The 25,349-nt window shown below is 51.7% G+C and overlaps 1 protein-coding gene across 1 annotated transcript in view; it reads left to right on the forward strand.

The window, feature by feature from the left end:
• The window catches only part of LOC119094790 (storkhead-box protein 1), a gene marked incomplete in the record, with an annotated part of 83,455 nt that overhangs the window by 13,332 nt on the left and 44,774 nt on the right, over window positions 1-25,349 (forward strand). The window contains 2 exon segments of the mRNA XM_037217741.1: window positions 9,066-9,206; window positions 11,447-11,642. Coding sequence (XP_037073636.1) covers window positions 9,069-9,206; window positions 11,447-11,642 — 334 coding nt within the window.

Consider the following 25,349-nt stretch of genomic DNA (forward strand, 5'->3'; position numbering starts at 1 on the left):
GTCGGCATGCTCATGGAGGCGACGTGGCTAACTGTCCGAGGAGTCGCTGTCCGAGGAGTCGCTGTCCGGATCGCGTTGGAGACGCAATCGTAGCAATACTGCTGTATCCTGTATCGTAGGCTAGTATTTTAGCTATGAACGGAAACATGGAGACGGGGTCCCTTCCAGCTCTGTTGTGACATCATGTCAAGATATCATGATGTCATTATTTCAATATTTGATGTCATACCCGGGCCCATATCAAGGGTGTAGGATATGGGCGGCATGGACATTCCCCTCGAAACTTTGCGAAAATCGGAGATTTTGTCCTCCGACTCGAATATTAATGTTTGCGCATCCAATAGCGTGCATATCAAAAGGGTTCAAGAGGCGTGCTCCCCCCCCCCCCTCGCCCCTCTCCACGTGCACAGCTCTCACAATGATGTGTCGGAAGCCGTGTAAAGCTGGCACCACAAATGCCTTCTGGGGCTTTCATAAAATGCATTTGTATTATTCCGCGATAGCTTGTGATAGTAAACAGTGCGACAGGTTTTCGACGCTGTCACGTTATTCATGCCGATATTGTGCTCGGTGGAAGACTTAAGGCATTGACTGTGCTGAAGAAGCTCTGTTTCGATCACGCACGTTAGTCAGCCCATCCTCAATCTCAGCGCTCTTTTTCCACTTTCCATGCTCATTGATACGTTTTGTTTATGTAAAATAACTCTGGTTTATACTTGGTAACCGCCGCGAGTCGCTTGCGTTTCCCAATCGCTACATGAAACCCTTATCGAGTTTTGCAGTTCCTGTTTTTAACTGCTATTAAACCCCACCATCTATGTCGGCTTCCCAAAGAAGTGTATGCCCCATCTTGGCCATATCACATAAGGTAAGCAAGCTGGACAACTTAAGCAAACGAGTCGGAAGAATGGCGTATTTGGCACGAGCAAAATAATTGTGAAGTGCCTAAAATGAATGAAAGAGTGAAATGCCTGAGATTATCACATCGAATCGAACATGCAATGACTAAGAGGCGAAGCTGAAAGCCCTTGTCAGCTCGCAAGAACCATCCGATAAACTGATCTGTCTGTCAGATCTGTCAGATGTCAAACGATGTCGCAAGGGTCAGACGCTGCTCCCGAGCAGTGCTCCTTAAGTCATTCTCCATTTCACGCTGTCACTCCGACTGCGCATGCGCGTCTTCGCGGCCGGCGCTTTTCTTGCAGCAAGCGGAGAGCAGACCGATTGTGAATCTCCGGTCTACCGGGGCCTCTGTGTCGCAGTAAAAACAGCGGGGAGAGTACAGCCGCTGGAGACGGCATGAAGCCGCGGACGGAGAGCAGACCGATTGTGAATCTCCGGTCTACCGAGGCCTCTGTGTAGCAGTGAGAGTGCGGCCGCTGGGAGACGGCCTGAAGCCGCGGACGTGATGCCGAGAGAAAGCGGCGCGTGCCAGCGCTGCGCAACGCGGCTGTAACACGGCAGGGTGAAGTCGATTTCGCTGCATTGACGTGCGCCGAACCAGCATAACGGTATGAGTCAAGTTCCCCTGAAGGTCTATAGAATCTCTCCAGGTGGCGAGGGCGAGATCAAAGTGTTTTCGCCGAGTGTCGCCCGAAAAATGTGAACGACTAAAGAGCCTTTTCCGAGGCAGTCATAATGCGGAAACATTTTAATAACCCCCGAGACACTTCACTATTTTGTATCCTGATTCTTGGAGTTTGCCCCGCGTGTGATGAATTTATACCGCGCAAGATGATCCATTAAATATATTTGCATTGTGCAGACAGCAGATATAAATCACGGGTATGAGGGTAAATGCCAACTGCGATAGAATGCGTTATCGCTGATTTTCTGAGCCGTCTCCTCGCCAGGCCTCATACTCTGGTCCTGTGTATAAAAAACTGTTGTTTTTAAATACACACGCTATAAATGGCGTCTATGCCTCCCTTGTCCCGTTCTCCGCGTTTACAACCGTCTTTCATCCGACCCCACGCCTCCTCCCATCTTCCCTGCCTCCAAGCTTGCCTTCGGCTGGCTCCTCCCGTCCACCGCTCATCCAGTCTTCCGTCCACCCCGTCCACCGTGTCTCCCCTGGCCGAGTCCACCCGGTCAGTGCTGTGACCCCAGGCCGCGGGCTTCCAAAGGCGCTAATGGGCCGCCTCCGGTCCACCGGACCTATCATCCTTTGTTTACGGCAGCTCGCCGACGTCCGGCCGCCGGCCTGGTGAGAGAGGTCGCCGGGGTCACCAGGCGCTGATTAGCCGGCACGACCAGGTAGCCCGTCACCTGTCCAGAGAGGGGAGGGGGACCCGTGGTACGGCGCCCGCGCGGCGGTGGGCCCGTTGTGGGGCTGGACTCTTTGGTGTTGAAACCTTCGATCGATTTTTCGCTATGCTCCTTTGGTCCTAGCTTCGGATTGTGCTGTAGATGAATGTTCGGCCCTTATTGGAGTACTTGCCACGAGTGCATCCTGTTGAAACTAAGTCAGACTGATGCCTTCTGGTAGCCGGCTTTAAGCGATGAATGAATGGCGCATTCTGCTGAGTTAAGCTGGAAAAATCCGCCCTGCACTAGATAAGTACAAGGAATGAGAAAAAACCAAGAATGCTCTGAAGGAAGCCCTTGCATTTGAACAATGAATTCTGGGAAATTTTGCTTTCGTGCGGGGAAAGACGGTCGGGATGTCTCACAGGTACATAATCGCTGGAGCTAGAGCTGGTGGGCTGTCACATCCCCGACTGATCTCCGCATGGCCAGAACACAGGCTGTGAAGAAGTCAGTCAAGTCAGTGAAGAGCTGTAGGTGCCTGGTAAGTTCACCGCACTTTAGCGTTAATTGAGAGGCGATTTCACTCCCGCACCGTTTGCCGCAGTAACAAACGCCAATCGACCAGAAAAAAACCGCTGCACGTGTAATTCTCGGCCTCGACTCCTCCACGCTCCGATTCGCGTGCCACACCACGCCTACCGCTCATGTTGGACACGCCCCGGCCGGCGGCGGCGTGTTCGTGACGTCACGGAACGGTACGGAGGGCGGGCCTGCCCGCCGCCCGGCGCGGAAGTGCGTGAAGCGGCGCAGGGGCGCGTCCAGGCGGCCTGGCGATGGGGCGGCCGGCACGCGGTCATGCCCCGGGGCGTAGGAGGGCCGCTAGCTGGGCCTCTTGCCGAACTGGGCTCGCTGAGGCTGTTGGAACTGGCAGTGGGCAGTGGGCAGCGGGCAGCGCGCAGCTGCCCACCACTCACTGCCCCGTACGAACGCTGTTCTAGGAGACTGGCGATGTGCTGGGGTTGTGTTGTTGCGATTCGGGGTGCTCTGCACTGCGGCAAACTGAGCGACGGTCTTCAAACGCACATATATGACTGAAATGCACAAGGGCCCGGGATCAAGGGGGGGCGGGGGCGGGGAGATCGGGGAGGGCTGAGCCCAGAACTTTATGAAAATACAACATTGAGCTTATGGGCGCTGGCTTTGAATGAAGCAACCAAAAATGGTTATGCCCTCCACCCACTACCCCGCCCTTCAAATCTGCGGGGGCTACCGCCCCAGTGCCCCTGCAAATGAAGCTATTGCAGAAAGGCTTTTTTTGGTCTAGGAATGCATGCAATTATAACTGCATGCCACTGTAAGCGTTAAAGCAGTCATCGCCAAACCTTGTTTGGCGCCGGCTGCAAACTTGCGTGTTTTTGCCACTCGTTGTCGGGAGGGACTGGCTGGAGTTTGGTCAGGTGTATGCTGAGTCACCGCACGTGCAAGGCTGCTACCTCCAGTGAGTGTCATTAGACGTAATTACCGGGATATTGATTGGGCGGTACTTTGCATCCTGCATGAGAGAGAGCTTATCTCTGTAAGGTTAAGAGACACAGATCACCGGCCTCGTGTTGATACGGAGCTTTCACACGCGTCACCTGCTCAGCTTTTGTGTTGGTGAAGGTGACCATGAGCTCCGGTTTGTCTACTTTGACGTGGTAACAGCAGGAAACGGAAACAAGAGCCGATCCTGAAAACCTGAGTTCTCATGAGCTTACTTGTGCGATTTGTACCACTTAAAGCACCGGAACGTGAAAATCGTGCATACACAGCCCGGCGTATTAAACTCATCTCCAGATCGGATTTGGGTGCAGCCTGAGACGCTCCTGGTGGTAATGCAATTCTCCTGGGTGTTACGAATTATCTTTTGCGTTGTGGGTGGTACCGGATCCTTGAATGCCATCAGCAGAAAGCCTTCTCTTGGGAATGGTCGCTACGCTGTGTTGGTATGTGAGACACCAATCAGCGGGTTCAGGCTGTTCCACCCAAATCGGACCTGTGCTTTCTCTGGGGGTAAAGTGCACGACTGCCGACCGAGGTCACCTCCGTAAATTCACGCGCATTCCAATGAGCACCCGCCAACACCAGTTAGCCACCGCCGTCTCTCACGCATCTCCGCATGGCGTTTTTACCGCTCTCGCTCCCGCCGACCAGCCGCCATCGGACGTCTCGTCTTTCACAAAAACCGTACCGCCCGCTGAGTCAGCTGGCCGTCTCCGCGGGGCGGATACTGCGCCGGCATGCAGCTCACGCCCGCGGCGGCATCGGCTAACTTGATTTGGGCGGCTGACGTGGGAGACGGGAGAGGGGGGGGGGGGGAGAGGCGGTGACTCAGTCTGCCGTCGCAGACTGTCGACGTCGATGATGTCGACAGGCCGTCACGTCGGCAGCGACGATGGAGTCCTCGTCTCTCGCGAGCCGCGGGGGAGGCGGCGCTGAGTGCAGCACGTACCGCCGCGAGGGGCGGGGCACTTACGAGAGGCGCCGTGGTGTTTACGAGAGGAATGACACACAATGGCAGCTGGATGGACGCGGTGATAGTCGGCTGCGCCCACGTGTTCCGGCTCTCCGGCCTGCAAGGCCAGTGTCTGTGTGCCTGGGCGAGGACTTGATATGCGTCGGCGCGCCCACGTGTGCTGGGACACTGCCGCGGACACTGGCTGAGATATGCGTCCGCGGACACTGCCGCGGACACTGGCCGCGGCAGTGTCCGTGTGCCCTGACAAGGACGAGATGTCGGCGCGCCCACGTGTGCTGGCCGCGGCAGTGTCCGCGTGCCCGGACGAGGCCTCGGGGCCTCTCAACGCTTCCCCGGTGCGACCTCCCCCGGCCGGCTGGCGTATCGACCATGGGGCTCGGCACGCTTCCCTGGGGAAGGCCGGCCCACAGACAACAGGGCTGGGAAATAAGATACGACGTCTGTGAGAGACTTGGAATACCACAACGTGTCGATATCGAAGGACGGAAATGAGGCGGTACGGTAATGATGACACGGCTTAGATAGGACGGGAGAAAGCGATCAAGCGGAAATGTGTAACGATGACAGACATTCTGCTTGTGGGTGAGCACCTCAATTGGCCACGTAAATATCAGAACAGCCGAATTGATGTGTTGCGCAGACTACGACATGATGTTTTATTAATTACGTTGGCTGCACTTACACGCATTTTTCGAGCACACGAAGCAGCTGGCGCACTTTGGTATGTTCACGTCACCATAGTATGCTTCACATCACCTTGGTATGCTTAATATCCTCCCACGGCCGCCAGGGGTTTTCGTGCGGGTGGACTGAAAGACGGCGGCTTAGCGCACCTTGTAGTGTCATTTCACGGAATACTTTCACACGGAATCATTTGTTGCGGGAAGTGGCAGAAACCGACTGACCTATAAAAGAGAGCAGGCCGGCAATATCGACGTCAAGTCCCGTTTAGGAGATGGATGAGAACAAATATGATGTCAAACAACGGGACTGCATTTCCGAATAAGCAGCTTCCTCCTGTCTACCACCATTTCGAGCCCGACGTTCTACAGCTCCTTGGTCAAACCCACGTCTTCCCGCTTATCTTTCACTGTCTATTCATCTGTGGAGGCGTCACCCAATGTCCTACGCACAAGCTTCAAAACTGGCCAAGCTCGCGGCCAGGCTGGATACAGGGCTGCGGGGGCAGGGGTAGATACAGGGCTGCGGCGCCCAGAGTGCGTTACAGCTGCGCTGGAATCGTATTACACTTACGCTGGAATTATATTATACCTGCGCCGGAATAGTATTACACCTGCGATGGAATCATATTGTACCTGCGCCGGAATAGTGTTACTACACCTGCGCCGGAATAGTATAACATCTGGGCTGGAAAAGTATTACACCTGAGCAGGAATCGTTCGGTTGGCGTAACCGGAAGGTCCAGGTTCGATTCCCCGTTGCTGTCCGTCCTTTCTGCCAGGTTGAAAGGCAGACGACGCCACATGGCCTCAGCAGCTGAGTGCGTCGTAAAACGCCAATAACACATATTGGCATAGAGGGAGGGTATGGCACACCAGCATGACTGCATTTGAGTTCTAAAAGCCCTGACTGACTGTATCCCTCTGCAGTTAGGGCAGTGTTTGTTGGGCGTGCTCAGGCGTCTCAAAGAGAACCCGTGCTGGGATAGCTGGGGTGCTCGGGCTTCTGAGGGACACGTCAGCGGGAACCCATCAAGCATTTGTGCTCAAAGCGGCAGCAAATAGGAACACACGTGTGGGTTAGTTACCTACTGATTTAATGCATACCCGGAGCACGCATTGGGGGAGCACACAAGACGTGTGCCACACAGCACACGTCTCGTGCTGTTTGCATCGCAGTGCATTACATTTACGTTCATTTATCGTTTTTACCTTTGGCTGGATTCTCGAAAAAAGGGTTCTGATCCTGGCTCGTGTCCTGATATGAAATTGTAGACGGCCACCACGTCGAAGACACCGATGTTTCAGGTGCGCTATATTCCATAACCGCCCATCGCCAACACCGCGCCTCAATTCCTCGTGGACGCTAACAGGAAAGCAACGAAACCTCGGAAATGAACAGACTAGACCTAGAACTAAACAGAACGGAAACCGACAGAACAGAGTCTAAAATTAGCAATACAAAATGAGTACGAAAATAGCATGGATTGGCAAACACTTAATTGAACCTCAAGGTAATAGCAAACTAAGTGACTCAACAACGAGAAACGAGCACTAAATCAGACTAGAAATGCAAACGATACACCGACTACAAAATTACAGGGACAACCTCCTCTCATGGCAAGAAGAATCTTCTTTGCCCCTCTGACAGTTTTTTAGTTGTTGTACTTTGGCGGCATTTTAAGGTCTCCCGGTCCGGTTCAGCATCACTTGACGGGACCTTGGCGGACAGGGCGGACAGTATCGACAAATAGCGGGATTAGAGGCAAGTGACAAAATAATCTGAAGTTTTTGAGCCTAACCGGTTTTCCTTCTTTCACTGTTTGACTGACTAACGGGTGGATTGATAGATCTTTTGTTGCTGCGGTAATCTACTGTGGTCATATTATGGCCACATTACGAGCAATTTATTCACAGAACGTTTTATGGAATCTAACGGTGGAAAGTGGAGCCATCAGCGCGTATGAAAAGCCGCCGGTCAGTTTACGAACAGGCCTCGGGCGCTTCCGGCCCTAAGTCAGCTGAGCCCTCGACCACTGGGCAGTACGGGCAGCGGTGATCAACCGTACGAGACACTGGGCAGTGCGGGCAACGGTGATCAGCCGCATGAGACACTGGGCAGTGCGGGCAGCGGTTATCAGCCGCACGAGACATTGGGCAGTGCAGGCAGCTGTGACCGGCCACACGAGACACTGGGCAGTGCGGGCAGCGGTGACCAGCCGCACGAGGTCCCTGGCGGGAGGCGGTGGGTGCTGTGGTCCCCACCGCATGCAGCCGGGTCGCTAGTGGCGCATCCGGACAGGGCGGAGCAACCCCGCCGACGTCAGCAGTCGCTCCGAAGGGCGTCACGTGGGAGGAGAAGCGGGGGGGGGGGGGGTCCGCAGCCCCGCCAGTCGCTCCGAAGGACCTCACGTGGGGGGAGAAGCGCGGGGGGTCTGGTGATTAAACCGAACAGCACGTGGTAACGGCGTCGGCACGATCTGTCGCTGTAGTCGACGGCGTTTGTGGAGAGTTGTGCGGCGAGCAGCAGCGGATGACTCACCGCGTCAGGCGCTTACAAGAAGCGCCTGAAGCGTCCGTCCCGCGCCGTTATTTGAGCTAAATCGGGCGCCGTCTCCTGACCACAGCGGGGTGGGCTCGCTCGCCCGCCAGGCTGCGGTTGGAGCTCCCCGTCGGCGGTGCGAGCCAAGCCGCCCTGATCGTGACCGTGGCGTCGTCGTGAAGTGTTACATGGACGTGAGGCAGTCGGCTGACACAGATACGCCGGCGGGGATGTGGGAGATCGGAGATTGGAAGCATGATGATCGGTGATCTGTAGTGCTTGTATCAGGCTATCATCTACGCAAGGTCATAAACGCTGCCGACATCACTTACAGCACTGATATCACTGCTGACATTAAAGCAGCAGGCAGCGTGACAGTGACTCTCCTAGTGAGCCTCTCCAGTGCCTTTAGAGATAGTCATGACGTCTGAGATGTCAGAGGACGTCATGAGTCTTAGAGGTCACGGGACCGGTGGGTGATGAGCCTCTCTAGTGACTTTAGAGATAGTCATGACGTCTTAGATGTCAGAGGACGTCATGAGTCTTAGAGGTCACGGGACCGGTGGGTGATGAGCCTCTCCAGTGACTTTAGAGATAGTCATGACGTCTGAGATGTCAGAGGACGTCATGAGTCTTAGAGGTCACGGGACCGGTGGGCGATGAGCCTCTCCAGTGACTTTAGAGACAGTCATGACGTCTTAGATGTCAGAGGACGTCATGAGTCTTAGAGGTCACGGGACCGGTGGGTGATGAGCCTCTCCAGTGACTTTAGAGACAGTCATGACGTCTTAGATGTCAGAGGACGTCATGAGTCTTAGAGGTCACGGGACCGGTGGGTGATGAGCCTCTCTAGTGACTTTAGAGACAGTCATGACGTCTTAGATGTCAGAGGACGTCATGAGTCTTAGAGGTCACGGGACCGGTGGGTGATGAGCCTCTCTAGTGACTTTAGAGACAGTCATGACGTCTGAGATGTCAGAGGACGTCATGAGTCTTAGAGGTCACGGGACCGGTGGGTGATTCTTGGCGTGACTTCGCGGACAGGTCTCGTCCTCACAGCGCCACCACTTCGCAGGCCATGTCGGGGATCGACCAGAGACATTTGCTCAACAAGTGTTTGGTGATTGACCTGCGGCGGTCTCCAGAGAAGGTCACCAAAGGTCATCGCAACGGGCAGAAGCACGGCGCCGAGGAGGATGGCTTCGTCGTATTCAAAGTGAGTGAGGCAGCGCACTCATATGTGTTCGTTTGGATTGTCTTATTGTGTGAAACACACAGACAAGGCAGCGTTTGCCATGTCATGTACAATGAACGATGTGCTATGCAATTGCCGAAGAACATCGTTTAGTTTGAAATGTGTGGATTTAACACGGATTCGATGATCAGCAGCAGCGCACGCATATTATCAGCACACGAATGTTTCTCATTTTACGACGCGTTTCTGTCTTCCTGTCTCAGGTCGCCGTGTCGTGCACAGTGATATTCAAGGGTCAGTTTTTGTACCCGCGCTTTTTTGAACTAACGTAAGATAAATTCGTCTCAATCAGAGTGTCTGCGTTTCATAACTTAATGCTTGTCGCGTAGTTGTTGATGAGCGGACCTGGCTGTTAATAAGTTTGTCTGAGCCGTCGTTTTACAGCCTACTTAAAGCATAGCATAGAGCATAGCCGGCAGCGACGCGTTGTTTGCCATGGCAACAAACGATACCCTTCCACGAGCTTTTATGTGGTTGGAGAAAAAGGATTTGAGCTTTCTTTTATACCAGAAGAACGTAGCAAATTGCCTTTACCCGAAATCTCTTAAAGTGACACCAGTATCACGGTGTCCTTCTTCATCACTTTCACGTCAGCTGCGCTGTATATTCCCCTTCTTTGCCTTGCCATGATATTCCCGACCAGATTTCTCTCCACACACCTTCAGAAACACACAGTGGGACGTTGCTAACAAGACCTGCTTCTGGCCGTCATTTCTACTCTTTGTTTGCAATCACTGCCGGTCAAAATGTGACAATCATCGTCGCTTGTCTTCTGTAAGCGACACTTGACGTTGCGTCATGCTGCATAATTTCGTGATGCACGACTGTCTGGATGTACCTGCGTCTAGCCCGGCAGCCAGCGCTGTCTTGGCTCTTGACTTTTAGCGCCCCATTCACCGGCACTTTCATCTGCACTCCACGTCAGCAGACACTGGAGGTGGGGGGTATAACTGTTTGGGATGCCGGCTGCAGATGTTCTCTTTTTCATTCTCGAATACTGAACGAAAATCCCTTTGCACTCTGCAGTGTGGTCATCGGTAATGCACTTTGCGTGGCCCTCTGACTCAAGTCGGCAACATCCACACCATCAGCAATTCCACGCATGCAGCTCTTCTCTTCTCTGCAATGTTTGTTGCATGACCTTAGTTCAGATATTACCATAGGCCCTCCGCCCCCCCCCCCAAAAAAAAACCGATAGCGTCGATTCTGATATGCCTAATCTTCCTTCGAACTGGACTGGGTGCTTGTTGGCATACAGCCACCTCGTATAAATAAGCTGGTAGTGCGCAACCATGGTTACCACTCTCGATTTCAGTTTATGAGCGAAGGGTTACCAGACATTGTAAAAACTTGACTCAGCTACTCGAAGACCAGGTCAAAACATCGTGGTGAGATTTAAAAGTTAGATGTTTTAGCACTCATGTGTCTTTGTACGCCAGTCGCCTTACCCCACGGCTATGGACCCACTGCTTTCAGGCATTTCACTCCTTGTCATAAATGTGAACCGGATCACTTGGTGTCAGCCGTTCTGGACGAGTGACAATCACTTTGTGTCACATAGTGTCAGTCGTATCGAACGAGTGACGATAACTTGGTGTCACTTGGTGTCAGCCTTGGTGTCAGTCGTGTCAGATGAGTGACGATCACTTGTTGTCACATGGTGTCAGTCTTGGTGTCTTGGTCTTGTGTTTTGTCCGTTATATGGCCCAACCTCAGCCATGTAGCCTGAGGTGGTCGTGTCACCTAGTCCTAGTGATGTCAGCACATGTCAACCGTGCCATTCGGTATAGCCGTGCCACCAGGTATCAGCCGTGTCAACGTGTGCCAACCACGTGAACCGATTTCGGCCGTGTCAACCTCTGTAACTTTCAACTGTTGTCAGCAGCGTCAAAACACCTTAATAGTAGCGACATGTATCGACCGTGTCAACACGTCATCCGTGTCAACACGGACGAGGCGCTTCAACAGGGTCAACAAATGCCAGATGTAGCAACACGTGTAAAATGTATTAACACGATTCAGATGTGTCAACACGTGTCAGATGTATCAACACGTGAAATATGTGTGAACACTTATGAAATGTGTCATTATGTGTCAGATGTACCAACACTATCAAATGTATCAACACCTGTCAGATATGTCAACACGTGTCAGCCGTGCCGTCGTGGCCCTCCTCGCAGCGTGCCCTGCCTTCCCCACAGGCGTGGCTGCACACAAACCTGGAGACGTACTGGAGCCCTCCGCTGCTGTCGGCACTACGCCGGCTGACGCTGGTCGGCCTGTTGCGGCCCTGTATGTTCCTGGTGACGGCACCGTCCGGTCACCTGGAGGTCATCCGCACCGCCTGGAGCCAGCGCACGCTCCGCGCGCCGCCCGGCTACACTGTCGCCATGCTAGGTCAGTGGGCGGGGCTACAGTGTCAACGTGCTAGGTCAGTGAACGGGGCTACGCTGTCGTCACGCTAGGTCAGTGGGCGGGGCTACAGTATCGACGTGCTAGGTCAGTGAGCAGGGCTACGCTGTCGTCACGCTAGGTCAGTGGGTGGGGCTACAGTGTCGACGTGCTAGGTCAGTGGGCGGGGCGGCGGTGGAGCTGTGCTTGGGCGCTTGGTGGCGCTACAGTGGCGCCGTGCTAGGTCAGTGGGCGGGGCTACAGAGTTGCCATGCTAGGCCACTGCGCTGTGTGCTGGCCGGCAGTGGAGAGGGCGCGGTGCGTGATACTGGAGCAGGTACCTATGGCGCTGTGCCTTTTGACCTAGAAGTTGAGGTCGGATATTTTAGGGGTAGCTAAATTTAAACACGCATTGGGGTAGGGGGTCAATCTGACCCCCTCTATGAGGGTTTCCGGAATGACTTTTGAACGGAACGGCCTGGCCACGCCCAGCTATGTTTAGCTGTAGACAGTTGAATAACTGATCTTTTGGCACGAAAATATCAGATACACCATAAGGTCACTGACCAGCAGTAGGTCAAAGTCAGGCCAAGGCTGTCTGCAAAGGCAATGTCTAGATCATCTTTCAAGCTGATGTGACAACTGAGTGTTAGGCGAAGCCATGCAACTTTAAGACGGCTCCTTCGAAAATTAAACATTTTGAATCAGCTAAACTATTGGCTGCTTGGGTCATGCATGAAGGTCAGATCAAGGACAAAACCGAATCAATTTCATTGGAAAACTTGTCTTATGGGGTTGCTTTTGGTGGTGATGTCAAATTCCTGGAGCACGCGGACGGCGACATATCTTGTATTTTAACTTCCTGAAGGTGAAGGAAGCTCATTAACTTCCAATGACCTCGATCAGCCTCTTGCTAGAGGGAGCATGCCGCACGGGGAAGTTGACGATTATAAGGTCAAATATTAAACCATTTTCGAAGGACTTTTATCCTTTTCATCATTCTAAGTTCAAGTGAGGTCCTTGACTTGATATCAAATTGAGTGATATTTTGCTTAGGAAAGTTATCTAAGTTAAAGTGCTAGTAGCGTGAGGAGGTTTGGGGCACCTCAGACTACCGATCACAAGTTTGACCTTGTCTGACCTGATTTTACCCGAAGGTCACGATCTAGAGACCTAGTGTGACACAGATGAGCTCACATCAACCGAATTGTTTATCTCTAGCTGCTTTAGCTTTTGAGATATCAGGGCGTCAACTTCCTCTTCGCGGTTTCATCTGATCAGATCAGATCAGGAACTAGTTTTTTTTTATTTGATTCCCGCTGTTCACTTCATTGCGTATTTGGGAAAACGTCAGAAGTAGGATTACTCCCAGGAGCTAGAATCGCTTTTGAACCAGGGTGGCAGTGGAAAATTTCATCGCAAAGAGATCGTGCGGGAGTGAAAAAATCAATTCAGAAAAGATGGAACTTATGAGCTTGTGACTGATGCTTCAGCAAACACATCTATTTCAAATTGACATGGACGTAATATCAGGAACCTGACAAAACTATTTCGTTTTTTAACATCTTAGGCCCTGAAATTGAAACAGAATACATTAACACGCGCTCGGGTGTGGGGGCAATTCCCCCCCCCCCCCCGAGGGCTTTTCCCGAATGGTTTCTGAACGGCGCGGCGTAGCCGCGCCAAATTTTGTATAGCTGTAGAAAATTGCATAGCGGATCGTTTGACATAAAAATTTGACATGTACCTTGCAAGGTCGCTGACCTATGACAGGTCAAATTCAGCCCATGGTTTCAGCGAAGGCAATTTCTAGGGAATCGTTCAATCTGATGCAACAACGGAGTATTTGACGAAGACATACATCTCTGAGATGCTTTCTTAGGGATACAAAATATTGAATGAGCAAATTACGTTGACCTAAGGTCAGGTATGATGATCAGACCAAGGTTAAAACAACCTGATCTATTGCTCTAGGGCTTGCTGTACGTGATAGTTTCTGGTGCTCATTTCGAATTTATTCGACAGGAACCGCATTATAATCTTCAGTTGACTTCTTAGAGGTCAGAAAAGGCCATTGACTTAAGATGACCCGGGTCGAACGTTTTGTTTTAGGAGCATAATGCCTAGCGTAATCTTTGTCGCTTATTCAAATGCAAAACGCAGAGCAGTCTTGTATCATTTTGGTCACCATGATCTTCAAAGGGTCAAACAAGGTCATTGACCCCAAATGGGCTTGTGACCTTTTGCTTAGAGACAGTTGCCTAGGTTCTGCGGGCGCTTTGGAGACCAACCTGTAATTTGACCTTGTTTGACATTATTCGACCTGAAGGTCATGCCCCAGGAAGCTGAAACCTTAACCTAAGTGAGTTCACGTATAGGTCAAGACACCCTGTAAATTTAGTGTCTCTAGCTTTGTTAGTTCCAGAGATCTCAGAGGGGGGCCAAATTGACCCCCCCCCCCCCCACCCGAGCAAAAGGTATCTAACCGGCCAACAGAGCATGTGTTAAAGAATAGTAATTTCATGACAATATTATGAGCATGACAAATTATTAACACCAATAATTTGATGCTGCACTTTTCAATTCCCTCCCACAGCACAATTCACCCGAGCAAAGGGTATCTAACCGACCAACAGGGCACGTGCTAAATCATAGTAATTTCATGACAGTGTTATAAGCATAACAAATTATTAACACCAATAATTTTATGCTGCACTTTTCAATTCCCTCCCACACACAACAAAACAAAGCAAAGGAATTCAATAACAAAATAACAACGGAAAACTAAACAAGCATACAACACTCAAACAAACAAAAAACCTTGGACTCCTACACATCAGCCCATCACCAAGTCAAACACAATAGACATACTTCTGGCTTCTGTTAAGATGGGGTCAGGGAAAACAAACATTTTGTCACTGTTTCTTACAAAATACCAGTGCTTATTTCCATCAAAGTAGCCTATGCTTAATCTAAAGAGGCCTTACATCATCTCATCCTGTATAACCTGTTTGTATCACAGCAGCAGTTGTGAGTTACTGATTCTTGCACAATTCCTATTGCCACTTGATTTGCACTAGACCAACTTAACCTAACTTAGAACAGTCCATATGATGAATATCATCTCAGCTCACCTATCTGTTGACAGCAGCACTTGTGATAAAAACATGATATTTAAAGCTGGCTTTTGGCTGGTTTCAACTTGCATTTTTATTCAGTTCATTTGTGTATGCTTGTTGACATCGGACAAAGTTGACAACACACAAATCAAAGCACTTTAAATCACTTCGAACAACTTATTTTGACTGTTATGGCTAACCTGTGTCAAGGGCAATAATAGCCACGCTCCACAAAACGATTTCTCTTCTCCAAGAATAACACAACTTTTAGATGACTATGCCAGTATTGCTGCTTGCCTTTTTAGCTGCAACAAATGTATCCATTTGGGCTTGTTTATTCATATTTAATGACAAAGTTTGAGTTGTTGGCTTCACATTTTAAATGGGGTGGTCTGACCATTTGTTACATAGCAATATTTAACTCACATTAAAATTGTCATGCAGATTGGAGTATCCCTGTATTAAAATATAGTGCATTTCTACAGTACAGTCATTTGCCGGTCAACAAACCATGACAACTATACAAAACATCTGGTTAAACCATCTATGAGGGACCACTTAAAGAAATTTGGGGCAAATAACCAAGAATATGGAAAAAATAAGCCCATTGCATGCCTTGTGGCATCATAATTTATCTTATGGCAAAACTCGATGGATTAAAATAGAAAATGGCTAACTCTGGTTACCAATGATGTGTTAAAGGCAGGTAAGGTAAGCAATTACTTGGTCCACAGTAGACTTGCTGGCTTCTTCCTGCTCCCTCAAAACAAAAATTCAGCACCTTTTGCATGGTCTGCTGACAGACAGGGTCATCCGAGTCACCGCCATATATATATATATATATATATATATATATATATATATATATATATATATATATATATATATATATATATATATATATATCATGCCCACCAACCTTCGAGATTAAAATGCGAAACAAGTAACAGGTTTGCATGATAAACAACACTTCTGTATAAGCTGCGTCAGGTCTGTCCCAAGGCTCTGTATGGCAGCTATAATAGCCTTGCCAGGTAGCCTGGCGAGTCAGACACTCGGAAGACTTGGATTTATCATTATTGAGCATCGCTTTGAACCAAAAAACGGTGAACCGAAGGTTTAAGACGGCAAAAATGGCGGTAAAGATAAGTTCCGTGCTTCAAATTGTCTCCTTCATTCCCTGTGAATTGTTCACGCTTGGGTGCATATCAAACATGCTTGGGCGGCTGGCGAATTAATCCAATTTATGTATGAAATACGTACAAGTTGGCAGTTGGAGCATCTTGCAGAGAAATTGGTCAACATTTAAGCAGCAGATGGTACCTCTAAAGACAGTCGAAAAGAGGGTAGAATAAAGCGGTACCACACTGGTGTGATACCAAGAAAAATAAAAGTAGCTATATAAATATAAAGACTGGTACTTTTCTCGCAAAATCTCTTAATCAGCTGATTTGACCTAAAATCTGTTAATATAAATGCTCAGATGGTGATATTCATCTTGTTAGTTTAATTTAGAGAACATTTCTTGAACTTTTTACTCATGCATTTCGGGAGTGATGCAATTTAGTGGCCAAGTTTCTTCGGGAAAAAAGAAATACGTGGAGTAAAATTATCTACCAGGCCTTCTGGTGTTTTCACCAGGCTCTGCTTTCGTGGTGCGGTGGTGAGACCAAAAAAATAGGGGATGCGTTAAAACCTTGCATTTGGCGCACAACTGCGGATCGTGATGCATTTTGTAAACAAACCAAACTTAATGCGTGCAAGCGACTGGGGTCGCTGGGGTTCTTGAGCTTGGAGGTACCTGGCGCCCTTGCTCTGTGCATACATAGACATGGTTCAGATGTAGGTGAGGCAGGACATAGCCATAGGTGTCCAGGTTCTGCGGAGCCTCGTTTATGCTTGGTGGTTTCAGGTGGGCTCGGTTTTGGATGACATCTGAAAACCTCAGAAAGGGAAATAGGGGTTTGGCATGTGCGATTACACAATGTCAGGCAGGAGTGCAAAATTCACATAAAGTATGGGGAAAAGGAGTGAAAAATTCCTCCTCATAGGGTGTTGCTTTACATCCAAAGTCGGCAATTCTAAGACACAGTTTACTCCTCTAAGTGGGAATATTCGAAAGCAGATTGTGTCCACGTCATCGGTGGGAAAGATGAACCAAGCACTGCATCTGTACGTGGCCTGGCTTTGAGCAATGTACATTTGTAAATACGCACGATTCATGGGAATCGTGCGTAAAATGCGGTTTGATTAATTCGGGGAAAGAGGATTGAGCTGGTTACGGCCCAAGCCCAGCTCCATGCGACATTCAAAACTGCAAATCATGGGTGAAATGAGTTTGAAATAATGACAACTTAAGACCGGTCGGCTACTGTGCAAAAAGCACCAGGAGTCGGCTCCAGCGCTCACCACCTGGCTGGGCTTGTGAGTGCGCAGGTAGACAGCCCTATGTCGCCAACTGTGAAGGATCACCCTGCGCCTGAGCCAGCGCGTAGCTCTGAAGGCCGGGTATAATGACAGGCAAGCGGTGAAACACCTTGGTATTTTTGGCAACAAAATGCATAGTTAAGTGACGCTCGCGCAAGTTCTTTACGCAGTGTACAGCCAGTTTACAGCAGACGTGGCGTCAGAGCTGATGCATTAAAAAACAGGGACAGTGACAACAGTGGCAGTGACAGCTCTGTCACTGCACCAGAGATCGCAAGGCTCCAACCGCGGCGTCCGTGAATGGGCATCTCTGTTACCGATCCTGCCGGCGCTGTCATGTTCACAATGGCGAACATGACAGACCGCATCGCTGCACGAATGTTTAATATGTGATGCAAGCTTCACAAGCGTCGGCAAGCTTGGGCACAAGGTCGCTCGTGAACAATCATACGTAAGCTTTATGGGGAGTGGAAAGATTCACGGCTTGTCAGTTCATCGAATATTCCTCAGTGACGCCGCAGAGATATCGGTGAGAGATTGCTGGCATGCATGATTGATTGGCTGGCTCGCATCGCGTTTGCACCACAGGCGCGTGTGACCAGCTGTCGTGCCATCATGCCATACCAAAAGTTTTAAGTCGTTTCCATCCATTTCTGCTGGGCAGGACCGGTGGAGAATGCTGCTCAGATCCAGCTGCCCGCTCAGAGATGCTTCTCACGATGCATCCACGAGTCCTACCCCACCCAGAGGCCTTCGGAAACCGGTCCACACCTGGCCTTGGATGAAATATCGGGTATCATGCTCAGCCAATTACAGATTGTTCGCGGCCGGCAACAATCCATCATCGCAAGCCGTCCACCGCAGCCCAGTCTAATTAGAAATCGCGTTCGGCGGCGCGTGTTATCAGTGCTGGCGTCCTCGGTGACATCTCCTAACAACTGTCAGCGCTCGGTGACAGTTCAGCACTGCTGTTTTGGGTTCGGGTGGAAGTGGTGCTCCGTTTGAGGGCTGGTGGTTTTTGGCTGGCTGGAGCCGGATTGCACTTGATCTAGGTGTAACATTCACTCGATTGGGCTTCACCTGATCCGGGTGTAACATCGACTCAATCGGGCTACACCAGAACCAGGTGTAGCATACACGGACCGGGTTACACCTGAACCAGGTGTAGCGTACACTTAGCTGGGCGACGCCTGAGGTAGGTGTAACATACACCCCACCGGGCTACGCCCTAACCAGGTGTAACACACACTCGACCTGGTTACACCTGGAAGCAGGTGTAACATACACTCAGCCGGGTTACACCTGAGCCAGGCGCAACATACACTCGAACGGCTACACTCGGCCGGCTCGACCGGGTTACACCTGAACTTCGACCTCCACGGGAGCCTGTTGTAGCTGCTTCTCTGCCGCGGCCGACGACATTCCTCAGAGAAGTGGGGCCAAAGCCCTCTCAGTGGTCTAAAATATGCCTTAGAAGCCACAGGTTCAGTGGTGTTTGTCACATGATCTGACGGGGATTCGAGTTCCCCATCCACCACAGAACATTCGGTATTGCTTTGGCACGGTCTCGACAACAACGCGGGCGAGCCTGGACGCTGGCGCCGCCGCCAGCAATGTCTTCAGGTTTCCTGGCCCGGCCCGTCGCTCATCACCGCCACGGCTCCATACCATCACCGCCGCGCAGCTGTGCTGTCCCCAGCGCCGGGGCCACGGCGCCGAAGCCACCCTGAGCTGTGTGGGCGGACTGGGCGGCGCTCGCCCCTGAACCCGTCTAGCTAAGAGCCCTTTCCATGCCTTTCCTCCGCTCTGGATGGGGGATCTCGGAATCTCGGTGGGTCACGCCCTGTGGATGGGGATCTCGGTGGGTCACGCTCTCTGGATGGGGGATCTCGGTGGGTCACGCTCTCTGGATGGGGGATCTCGGTGGGTCACGCTCTCTGGATGGGGGATCTCGGCGAGCCCCCCCCCCCCTCTGGATAGGGGAGCTCGGTGGATCACGCCCTCTGCATGGGGGGGGGGTCTCGGTGGGTCAAGCCCGTTGGAGGGGGGATCTCGGTGGGTCACGCCCGCTGACCGGACGTTCACACGAGCCCTGCCGCCGTCGTCCGGCCGGGGTAGAACGCTGGACGCCGCAGCGCCGCGGAGTAGGCGGCCGCCACCGAGCACGCCGAAAAACGGCCATAAACCAGCATCAGTCACACTGGGCAGAGGCGGTGTCAGGCCACCTTTAGTGGGGTGGAGGGGGGGGGGGAGGAGGTGGGGGTCAGAGGAGTTACTACCAGTCACACAGGGCAGAGGCGGTGTCAGGCCTTCTTGAGGGGAGAGGCGGAGGAGTCACCATTAGTCACACCGAGCAGAGGCGGTGTCAGGCCACCTTTAGTGGGGGGGGGGGCAGAGGAGTTACCACCAGTCACACAGGGCAGAGGCGGTGTCAGGCCTCCTTGAGTAGGGGGAGGGGCGGAGTCACCATCGGTCACACATGACAGAGGTGGTGCTAGGCTGCCTCGTGTGTGAGGTGGGGGCGGAGAAGTCACCATCAGTCACTAGGAGGAAGGGTGGGACGAACGGGCCACAGGGAGAGCGTGTGAGGACCGTAATTATCCACACCTGCCTAAAAGATTAACTATAATCGCGTGTTTGGGCGCAGATGCTTACGTTGGATTACATCTGGCGAGCTTAATCCTTGTTCCATGGCCATGTGCACCGAAGTCTCGTGTTTCGTCTCAATGCCGCGGTAAGTGTCACCGCTGACCGTTGTACCAGAGATGGTTGCTAGAATAGAAAATCCATCAACCATCCTCTGGCACAACTTCTTTCACATGACGGTCAAAAGTCTTCATATTATGGCAATATCATTAAGTGATGCATTGCCAGTCGCACATTTTTTTAGGCTTAGCATCGCTCTGTTGACGTATGATAAATCTGTCATTGTCCGCTTGGCATCGGTGTGTTGTTTTAACCTTGGCATTGCTCTACTGACGTATGCTAAATCTGCCATTGTCCGCTTGGCATCGGTGTGTTGTTGTAGACTTGGCATCGCTCTGCTGACGTATGACGGATCTGTTATTGTCCGCTTGGCATCGGTGTGGTTCCCGCTTTTGATTCCCGGGCAGCGTTCATGCACGGTGGAAATAGCGGGCCAGTAAACCTGACGCGTAGCTCGCAAAAATCGAAAAGGGATTATCATGAGGTTTTCTACTGTGTGCACAGATAATACCTACGGCAAATTTATTATCAACCGCCACTGTGTTGCATTGCGCCAAGCACCCTCGTTCCTGGCGGTGTGCCATACCTGCTACTGCAGTCTGCAGTCTAATCTGCAAGCTCAGTCCGCAAATCTATTACTGCATTCCATTGCAGGGGCATGAGTTAGCGGTATAGTAGTGCAGGTGTACCGCTACTGCATCCGTATCCATATCCGTATCCACTGCTGCATTCCATTGTACGAGACTGCACTAGCGTTACAGTAGTGCAGGTATACCATTACTGCATCCATATCCATATCCGTATCCACTGCTGCATTCCATTGTATGGGACTGCACTAGCGTTACAGTAGTGCAGGTATACCAGCAGTGCGATGCAGCTTTTGCCAGACCTGGCTGGGCCAGCACGAGCTCTCGGCCGTCGGCGGCGTGCCGCTGGCCCATGGCAGCGGTCGCCGCCCACCATCCGCGCGCCGCCTCGATGTTATCCCTGACCGGCTCGGCCCGCGCTGCGATAAAATAAAGCCGCCTCGATCCGAGGCATCGCCGCGAGCTGCGCAACACCCACGCTCGGATTTATGGCTCCAAACGCTGCGATAAATCTCCGGTTCCAGCCAACCTGGCACCAACATTTTTACGACCCTTATGAAGCTCGTGCATTGTGTATACAGTGCCGTGTTGTGGAAATCGCCGTTCGGTTTTTGCACATGCTTGGATGTGTTTCAATCACGCAATACGCACTTTTGTATAGATGTCCCATTGTACATGGTTGCCGTAATTAATTCAGCCAAACTTTGGTGACAAATGAATACCCGAAGTGTCCATTTACGACACACCAGGTATGCGCATCGGCGCAACTGGCCACCCCGTGACCACAAGTCGGCGCCCTGCTATTTTCCCATCCGCTCGCCGCGAAAAAGAGCGATGGGGTATCGGCAACGATCTAGCTGAGGGCCCCAGGGCGCGGTTTATAGCCAGATCCGCCGACACTCCGGGGCGCATCAGTGGCCATCTGTCGGTGAAGGGTTGAGGCCCCGGGCGAGCGGCGACTGAGGGGCGCCGGCCGACGCCGGACACAATGGAGCGTCGGCGCCGACGCAGGGGCGGCGTCAGCGCGGCCGGCAGGGTTCAGAGACGCAGCCAGGACTTGGGATAGGGCGCTCCGTAGGGGTTTCGTGTTTTGCAGCTTTCGGATGGTTCTTGTGCCTGCACACGCCGTGCTTTACGTGGCTCTGTTCTGAAAACATTCTTAGGCGCGCGCAGAAGACGTACGTACAGTCATCCGCGCTGTAATACTGGCGTCAGTTCTCCAAACGCCAACATGATATTTCCCACGTCTTCACGGCAATATGCGGGGTCTCCTCGCTGTACGGTTGAACCTCAGCCGCCCGGAACAAGCCGACAATAATCCAGCGGGGATGACCACTCTGCTGTCTGATCAATGATCATAGTTACCGCCATCTCGGCCACCGCAAGATACGAGAGCCACACTCACAGCTGACATGTTTTTGTAAAAGTGCTTTGCGTCTTTAAAAGAGGCTCAATGGGAGTCGTCTCGCGCCAAGGAGCCATCCGCGCGGCCTGCAAGATGGGGGTTTAAAACTCGGCGGAGCCTGTGCAAAGTAGCGTGACGGACCAACCCCCGCAGCTGGAAATCTGGGCGTCTTCGGAGAAGGACTGAGTCATCGCTGGGATGGTTGCCGCCGCCTCGTGCGCCCTTCTGTGGTGACCAGTAATAGTATCGATTGCGTACCGATTATGCGGGCTCCGCGGTTTCCGACGAAACCGATTTGGGCTGTGTTCGGTCAAGTCTTGTGGTTTTATCAAATGTTTGGCCGGGACGGACAGAGATCGCAAAATTATTGTTGTAGTGCGCTTGCAACGTGCACTCCACCGCACGAATAACGGTTTTGGACAAGTTTAGGTATCAGTAATTGCTCGTTAATCGGCACTCACTCGGTGGATGCGGTCAGTTCCCAAACGTGATGTTACTACTGGCGCTAACCACGAGATGACGCAAGACCTCCCGGGATCTGCCACGGTGCGCCCTTCTGTGCCGTACCTCCGAGGGATTAGCCGCCTGCCGCCCGCGGGCGGGGTGTCATGGGCGGACCCAGGAGCCGCTGAAAGGGAGTCACGGAACTCGCATCAGGGCGCTCGAAATCCGCCGGCAGACGCGGGGGAAGACGGCTGTGATTTTGGTTCGACTTCGTTCTAACAGGCATTGCTGAGCTGGACGCCGTACTTGTAGGCCTGGGATCGCCTCTGCCCAGCATCACATCGACCCACCCGCTCGACTGAACCCGTCTCGGGCATTTCAGAGAAGTTTGGCTGGGTCCTGGGGCCGTCGGATGATTTGCCCCGATTACCGGCTGGTAATTCCAGCAGCGCGCGCCCCGGGCCCAACCCCTTTTTTCAACGGCCAAAGGCAAATTGAACGTGAAATCCGGGCCGTAGTAATTTAATGTTTATTGTGCCAGTTAAAGGGACATAAAACGGGGATTTATTGCGCGGCGCCTCAGCTGCAGAAAGTCCATGCAATAAAGAAGGTAGCACGAGATGAGCGAGTAGGTGATGCAGCTTGAGGCCGTTGTATAATTTATGGAGGTGCCATCGGCGTACAGCACAGTTCATCTGTGCTCCGCCTCGCCTTCCGACGCTGACAGAGGCTCACTGTAATCCCACTGGCCCTGGTCCTTGTGAATGAGTTTTCTCCTCCAATGAACGGTTGTGTTTGGTAGGTTTGGCGGGTTTTGAATTCTTTAAAATGATAATGATGTGATTTTATGCCTTTCCACTCGATGTTACGGTTCATGGAAGCGTTTACTTGCGGTGATTTAGGGAGTTTAATATCGGTGTTTCGAGCCCAAAAAGATGGTTTTATCAGGCTTACGTGGGTCCAAAGCCGTCGGCGATGAATGAAAGTGAGGGTAATATACTGCGCTGTGATGTCCCCTTGGCAACTGCCAAGATCCCGGGCGTGAAAACGCTCGCGTGCTTTTGGACTGCACCCATGCCGTGCCGTGTCTGAACAGCATACCGCTAAATGCATTGCAGTTTTCGCTCACTAAAAAGGTTTGCCTATGCACCTGAGTGGACAACCGTGTTATGGATGCCGTGCTTTTTTCCTCGTAAGGCCAGCTATGATACAGCTGATAGCTCGCGAAACGTAGGGCCGAACTTCAAAGCCCGTGCCTTATAGTTCATGACCGATACCCGCCCTTCCATAGACGGCTGCCTCAGTTGGGTGGACCACCGCCTCAGCAGGCGTCTCCTGTGACGTCACCACATGATCTCTGACCTTGAACGTGAACCGGCCAATAGGAGGCGCCCGAGGCGGCGCATTAGCGGATTTAAACGCGACAGCAAATAGCTGATGGACGCGCTTGCCATGGCGACGGGGCTGCCGCAATTGCTGCATCTGATGGGGCGAATAAACGTCATGATGACTGGTTCGCTTGCCTCGCTCCATCCCTCTGGATTCTGGACGACCAGATCCGGTCATTAACGTTACGCAGTTCTGAAATATGGCCAGGTAAACAAAACATCACCCTGGGTTAGATTTGTGTGTGGCTGTACGAGTAGAGCAAACTTCAGTTGAAGGGAGTGTTTCACATTGAAGATATTGAAGCGAGCATCAGATGTACTGAAATAAGTTTACCTACAACTATTGATACGCTTTAATGGGGAAAGCTCGCTCTAGACAACAAAATTTCTTTGCTCAGTAAATATGCCCATCGATACGTTATTAGTTTGATTGCGTGATCGTATCCTGCAAACAATGATTGAGCGTCAGTTGACCGCCGTTATATCTGGAATCTTGTTAAAGGACGCTAACATATGGGCGAAACCACCATTATATTTGTATTGGCCTTGATCGCCGCATGGCTATGAAATGGCAGAATTGAAGGACATTCCCGTGACACCATGAATGTCAAGGTGACCTGGTGAGTACTCTCCCCAAAAAAGTCTCCCCATGTTTGCGGGCGTGTAGCCTAGAGACTAGAGGAGTTTAGGTCTGAAGAGAGTGCGGTGGCTGTGAACAGCACTGAATGATATTCAAGATGGCTATTTCAGTGTAAACACCACACATACAAATGTGGAACACTCCCTTAAAGCAGAGTGCCAGCAGTACCAGAGTGTTGAGCAACGCAGACACAGTTTCACATGGAGGTCCCGTCCTTAAGCAGGCTGGGGCCTAACATGAGACTGTGCACAAGGCATCGGGTTCTTGCCACTGGCCGAGATCGTATCAATAAAAGCACAACAACGAAGTTATCACTAAAACTTGCAAAGAACTAAACAAGACCTTTTCATACGCATTAATGGTACCGGATATCGACTGGAATCGGAAAAATGTTCGAATCTGACCACAGATCCCGATCCATGATCGTGATCATGGTTATGATCGTGATCATGCATGACCGCTAATAGCCGTGCGTGCTCATTCAATCCCGAGAAAATTCATTCCCACGTCTATGACTTTCCCCCGCTGTACGATACACCGGTCTCTCTGCACTGGTCTCAAAACGGCCCACTATGCACCACCAGCACCACCACTATCAGATAAACACGGTTGGCGGCGGCGAGCGAGGGATACACTGAGCTCACGGGCCGTAATTACTGATCACGGATCACCTTTGTCCGCTGCGGTGCCGGAGATATGCTTGCTGAGCGGAAGTGAAGCACTTCCTGCCGGCGGCCAGGTCCAGGGAGATCTCCCGAGATCAGGTGATGAATTAGTCCAGAGACCTTCCTGGATCAGGCGATGGACTGGTCTAGAGACCTCCCTGGATCAGGCGATGTACTGATCCAGAGACCTCCCTGGATCAGGTGATGGATTAGTCCAGAGACCTCCCTGGATCAGGATCAAGTGATAGACTGGTCCAGAGACTTCCCTGGATCAGGCGATGGATTAGTCCCAGAGGCCTCCTTGGATCAGGTGATGAGCTAGCCCATGCCGG

The sequence above is a fragment of the Pollicipes pollicipes genome, unplaced genomic scaffold (genome assembly GCF_011947565.3).
Source record: "Pollicipes pollicipes isolate AB1234 unplaced genomic scaffold, Ppol_2.1 Scaffold_1600;HRSCAF=1878_pilon_pilon_pilon, whole genome shotgun sequence".
Lineage (NCBI taxonomy): Eukaryota > Metazoa > Arthropoda > Thecostraca > Pollicipedomorpha > Pollicipedidae > Pollicipes > Pollicipes pollicipes.